Consider the following 6490-nt stretch of genomic DNA (forward strand, 5'->3'; position numbering starts at 1 on the left):
TTAGTGGACTGTTCCAATTAATCTTTTCTTTTTTTCTGTCTTTTTTGAGACAGGGTCTTGCTATGCAGTTCAGGTTGGCCTTAAGCTCACTTTGTAGCCCAGGCTGGTCTTGAACTCACAACAATCCTCCTGCCTCAGCCTCCTGAGTGCTGGGATTACAGGCATGCACCATCACACCTGGCTCCAATTAATCTTATCAATAAGATTATTTGATGATTGACTCAACAAAGCCTTAAATACAAAAACCCAGTCTTAAGAAAAACATCCTTCTTGAAAAATTTAAAAGAAAAATCACTTAATTTTGTTCAAGATAAAAGTTTTCTAAACATTTCATAAAGGAAATTAATGTCTAATATTTCTGTAATTAACATGAAATAAGACTATACACAACTGGAATAAAGATTAAGCTCTTATCCCCTTTTTTTTTGTTGTTGTTGTACCAGGAATCGAACTCAGGACCTCATGCTTGCCAGGCAGGCACTTGTGCCACTGAGCTATGTCCCCAGAGGAATAAAGATTACAAAAACGTATTTCCAGAACATAGCAGAATGGGTAATAATCTATGGGGGAGGCCTGTTGTGGTGGCAAGTGCCTGCTGTCCCAGCTACTCAAGAGGAGAAGTGGGAGAATCACCTGAGCCTAGAAGTCAAGGCTACCCTGCAGAACACAGGGAGGTCCCGTCCCAAAACAGAACCGAGCTAGTTAACCAGGATAAATTTAATGCACCTCTTCTGTTCCTCCCCAAGTAGTTTCTGTGGTTTAATTGTCTGCTAGGTGCTGGAGACTGAACCCAAGAGCTTGCCCATGCTAAGCGTGTGCTCTACCACTGTGCTACATCCCCAGCTACAGAATTTGCTTTTAGTAGGAATCTATTATTGTAAGAGAACATTTGCTACGCCCAGATGTTGGTCTGTGGTATAGGAAGGCAGATGACAACCTGAAAACATAGGTGACACTGATAAATACAAATCAGTATCATTTAGCTAGTGCAGACTCATGTAGTGCACGTACGTGCTGACATGTGGAAATCATCTTTTATTTCTACAACTAATGAATCATTTCCCTCTTCATTTAACCGACTTTTGTTACATGTCAGTGAGGAGACTGGAGTATGAGTGGAGAGTCTCACTATTTTCCAAGGATACTGAAAAAGTTTCTCACTACTGAGTCGGGAAGATCTCTTCCAGTCAATATTGTCAACCTCCTTTATTTGATTTAGATGCAGATGTTCAGTACCAGGGCAAATAAAGTTTTTATTTCCGAGTAACTTTCGCTTCCCAACTTTAAATGCTGGAGTAACGTGTATACAATTAAACGACTTGGGATATTTAGTCCTACAAGTGCATCAACTCTGGAATTCAGGCATTTTTGCTTTTGTGGAGTTTTGAGTATCTCCAAAATTGCATGAAGATACCTTTTATTTTATTATTATTTTTTATTTTAAAGAGTAAAAGAAGGATAACATAATAATGGGGGGGGGAGATAGCTTTTAATTCTGTGCATTTGGAAATCCCATTTAGGAAATATCTACAGTGGAAATGAAAAGAAATACAAAGTATTTTTCCATGAACATTTTGATATACATTTCATCAAGCTAACTGGTTCATCAATTTCTTACACTGGTTATAATCAATATTTAATTCAAAGAGAGGGAAGCATTCATTTTATTTATAGGCTCTTAAAAGTTCTTTTACAGATTATCAAGGTTGGGGCAACCAAATTTATATTTTTGTGATGGACAAAAAATTCAACTCCTAAGCCATAATGTTGAACAGAATTGGAGTATTTTCTTTAGAATTACATGAATAGGCAAATGAAAGCTTACCATAGAATGCTTGTATTTTCTTTTCTCTCTCTGCAACATCAACACCAGTATATTGCTAACAGCTGTTATGTTAAAAATAAAGTATATTTTCACTATCAAAAAAAAAACTAGCTACTGCAGGACACAAAGTATCTATGGAATGAATTCTGAAAATTATTTTTATGGCTGCTGAAAAACTTACTTTAGAATAATGTATTTATAATATCTACTATTCAAAGGGTAATTTTATTTTATTTATTTATTTACTTGACACAGGGTCTCACTATGTAGTTCAGGTTGACACTGAACTCACCATGCAGCCCAGGCTGACCTCAAACTTGCAGAAATCCTCTTGCCTCAGCTTCCCGAGTGCTGGGATTATAGATGTGCACCACCATGCTCAGCCTTTCCAATTTACTTTCAATATCATCTTGATATTGCTTTTTATTGCTACTTTTTCAAAGTTTTTATTGCTACTTTGACAGTCAATAAAAATATTGACAGTTTTTATTGCTACTTTTTCAAACCATCAGACATTTATAAGCATTCAAAGTAGCAGAGCATTTATGTGTGCAAAAAAACCCTACAAGACTACAGTGTATCTTCTTTATGGATTCATAAATAAATAGTAAGAGTACAAACACATATATGGAAGGAAGAATACATCTTGAACATGAAATTTCCTTGAATTTCCAAGTGGTTTATAGAGGCAGAAGGGAAAGAGAAGAATTTGGTGTAACTGTATGACTTTGGGCAAGCTATCCATCCTTTTTGAGAGTTGGTTCTTAAAATAGCAGTAACAAGCCAGTGTAACAGTGCACAGCTACAATCCCAACACTGGAAATACTTGGGGCAAGAGAACCACAAATTTGAGGCCAGCCTGAGTAATTTAGGGAGACCTGGTCTCAAAATACAGAAATGGATGGGCTGGGGATGGAGCTGAGTGGTAGAGACATCTGGGTTCTAGCCCCAGTACTAAGAAGAAAAGAAAAGCAATATTGCAGCTAAGTGGGGTTACTCAAAGGACTAAGTGAGATAATTCAGGTATAGCACCCAGCATAACACATGACACAAACATAGGGTCTCCTTCTAGATATGGTGGCGCTGCCCATAACTCCAGGATGAAGGAGATTGAGCGAGGAGGATCAAAAGTTCAAACCCAGCCTGGGCAACTTCTTGATTTAGTAAACTGTATCTCAAAAAATTTTTAAAAATGTTAAAGGTCTGGGGATGTAGCTAAATGTTAAAACCCTGGGTTTGCTATCTAGTAACACACACACACACACACACACACACACACAACTTCACTATATTGTCTTAACAAGATTCCTTGATCTCTTGAGATTAGAAGGAATTAAAATTCTTGAAAAATATAACCAGGCCAGTTCCTACAGAGGTAATGAAGGTTTTCTACCTGCCCACCTACCACATTATCTTTGTCTTGCTCCTGCCTCTTCATATAGCTTAACACAGACATTGTGTCTTTCTCCATTTTATACTGCTGCTTCTTAAGGTCTTCGTTACTCTTGGCCAGTCTGCGAGACATATCACGGTATTCGATCCTAGAGAGCTCCGTGACCTCCAGCCTGCTCTCCCACAGGGTGGCATTGGCCTTGGCTTGCTCCACCACAGAGACAGACTCATCTGTTTTTCCTGATTTCCTGCATGGGAGGAGGACGTTGAAAGTATGTAACTACGGGTACTGTATTAGTGCTCTCTCTTTCTTCCAGGCACACTTGAGCAATATTGTTGGATGAGTGGGTTATGTAATAAGAAAGTATATATTTACCATTATTCACACATTTTTAAGTAGGTGCTGCTTCCTGCTGGAAGTGGACAGCTATGGAGCATAATTCTAAAGGACTGGAAGAGCAAAGGGGCAAGACTCAAGTCCAAGTCACGTCGTAAGTTCTCACACCTTTTTTTATTTGTGGTACTGGGGATTGAACCCGGGGCCTCACACAGGTTAAGCATGCATTTCACCCCAAGTTACAACCCCAGTCCTTCTAAAAACGTTTTTATTTTGAGACAGTCTGCCCACATTGTTCAGGCTGTCCTGATAACCACGCCTGCGTCATCATTTTTCATTTACCTCTTTAATTCTTTCATATTTGAACTACTTATTCAGTTGTAAACTTGGGTTCTCTCCACTGCAAACCTATTCCCCAATTTGTTGCTGTTTTGCATGAGAATACATTAGTAATGTACATGTAATCTCCCCACCCATGCTATGACCAGTTTTGTTTTGGGGTTTTTGTTTTGACTGGCCCTTAGACAAAAGAGCAAGTTACTCTGGGAAATACGTTAAATATTTTGCCAGTTAGTACCACAGTGTGCCAGACTTTAAAAATGTCTGACAAACAAATATCATTTACACAAAAGTGGAGAAAAAGAAAATATGGGCCGTAGGGGTGTGGCTCAGTGGTGAAGTCCTGGATTCGACCCCTCGTTTTCATTTTAAAATAAAATAAATTAATAAATAATAAAAGGATAGATTCAAAGATTACAGTGATAAAAGGAAGCTGGGTAGGGTGGCACATGCCTGTAACCTCAGCTTTGGGCAGGCTGAGGTGGAAGGATCGCTGGGAGTTCCGGACAGGCTGGGTTACATAGTGAATTCAAGGCCAACTTGAACTACATAGAGACCTTGTCTCAAAACAAAAACAACAAGTGGTAGGAGAGATTCTTTTCATCCAGGGGTCACAGCATATACCTGTAACCCCAGCACTCTGAGAGGCTGAGGCATACATAAGGAAGGACAGTTTGAGCACAGCATGGGCAACTCAGTGCCTTAGCAAGATCTTGTCTCAAAATAAAACATAAAAAAGTGGGTTGGGTATGTAGCTCAGTGGGAAGACACAGGGTTCAATCCCTGGTATGAAAAAAAATTTTTTTCTTGGATGAACATAAAACTGTATGGTAGGTACTAGGTATATATAACATACCTATGCATAGAATATACAAAAACTTCACCTTATTTGCCCACTGAATATGCTCACACATGTAAGAACAGACCTTTTTATACCGCCACCTTCCATGTGCACTTCTCAACTCTGGGTTCAGTCCCTTTTCCTGGTATTTTAGCTTTCTTCAAATTAAGGCCAGTCCCAGCCCTCCCCCGCAGCTTGTTACAGCTATTGACCCCAGAAGCATTGTGATTTGGACACTAGTGATGATCGCCTTGTTGTAATCATCCCACCTGCTCCCGAAAGTATTTCATGAATATTTCATGACAGAGATACCTCAGACAGAAGGGCCACTGTTGCCGCTTCTATAGAGAATATCCCCCAGGTCTCCGGCGCTCACTGGCGGGGCTGATGGAAGAGGCCGAGGGGCACTATTACTGGCTCGCTGTCAGGAGGGGGTTCTGGTGCGGGAGGCGGGGGGCTCCCCTAGGGGCCTGAGCTGGAGGCGCATATATCTTCCTCCCTCTCCCCTCTCCCCTCTGCTGCTCCACTCCATGATGTGAGGAGTTTCCTTGCCCAGACCTTTCTGCCATTACTTTCTGCCTTGAAGCCAGCGGGCCAAGGATTTAAACGAACCTCTCCCCCTTTAAGCTGTGGGCGTCAGGCACTTTGTCCCGGTGAGGAGGAAGGGGCTGGTGTCATCGCTAACAGCGACCGGAAAAACCAAACGAAGTTTCTCAAGCAGTGGGCCACAGAACGTCCAGGAGTAAGAGGTCTCATCCCCAGGGGTCCTCATTTTTCACATGGGTACTGCAGATGGACGGGGGGGATCCCAGGGCCTTTCCACCGGGCCACGTCCCCCAGCCCTCTTTTCCTCGGAAATTGAGTCTGTCAGGTTCCCAGAGAACGTCTCATGAGCTGGTTATCTACGGATGATGGGATTTCAGGTGGTTTCATTTATTCCTTTGGTAATTTATGTTTCCCACACTTCCTGGAGTAAGCATGAACTTAGACGCATTATTTTTGCTTTGCGTGTGCAGTGCATGGGGGCGAACCCAGGCCCTGGCGCAGGGGGGTGAGCTCTCCATCGCTGAGCTGCACCCCTGTGATAAACATCACAGGTCGGTGGTGGCACATACGTGTGTGTGGGGGGGTCACCACATAACGCCTGTGTGTTTAGAGAGCCCTGGCGTCACAGCAGAGCCAACGGCAATCCCACAGCAACTCCGAGCCTCGGAGGGCTAGCGCTGGATCCCCACCCAGGCTGTCAGGGCGCTGATCATCTCTCGGAAACTTGAACGATTTCCCAGTCTGATCAAATCCATGGGCTGCCCTGTGAACCACGAGGGATTCCTGAAACGGCCCAAGGAACTAATTCAGCCGCCCACACGAGGTCATTTCCAGTTGTGCAAGGTCACCCAGAGCCCCCTCCGGCGACGGCGCAGCAGGCGCGAGCACAGGAGCCGCCCCGGGACCGGACCGGACCGGACCGCATCGGATCGGACCGGACAGCGGGCGGGCGGCAGCAGGACCCCAGACTCCCGACGCGCTGCGCCGGCCGCGGGGGCGGGGACTCCGGGGCGGCGGCTCCTTACTTCGGGTCCTTGCCTTTGCTTTTGCCTTTCCTTTTGTCCTTTCCCTTCGGCGGCATCTTGGCTGTTCGGGTCGCCCGGCCGCGTCAGCCAGGGCCCGCTCGGTCTCCCAGGAAACGAGCGCTCCGGCGAGGCGCGCCCCTGGGCGGTGCGCCGGCGCGCGGAGAGCGCATGCGCCGTGACGTGGC

General features: G+C 44.0%; 1 protein-coding gene across 4 annotated transcripts in view; it reads right to left on the minus strand.

Moving 5' to 3' along the window:
- The window catches only part of Ccdc176 (coiled-coil domain containing 176), a gene marked incomplete at its 5' end in the record, with an annotated part of 41777 nt that extends 35287 nt beyond the window's left edge, over window positions 1-6490 (minus strand). For all 4 annotated transcript variants that reach the window (XM_005409399.2, XM_013507127.1, XM_005409400.2 and 1 more), the window contains 2 exon segments: window positions 3231-3465; window positions 6306-6490. In XM_005409399.2, coding sequence (XP_005409456.1) covers window positions 3231-3465; window positions 6306-6361 — 291 coding nt within the window.

Source organism: Chinchilla lanigera, unplaced genomic scaffold (assembly GCF_000276665.1).
Source record: "Chinchilla lanigera isolate Chin_1 unplaced genomic scaffold, ChiLan1.0 scaffold00122, whole genome shotgun sequence".
Classification (NCBI taxonomy): domain Eukaryota; kingdom Metazoa; phylum Chordata; class Mammalia; order Rodentia; family Chinchillidae; genus Chinchilla; species Chinchilla lanigera.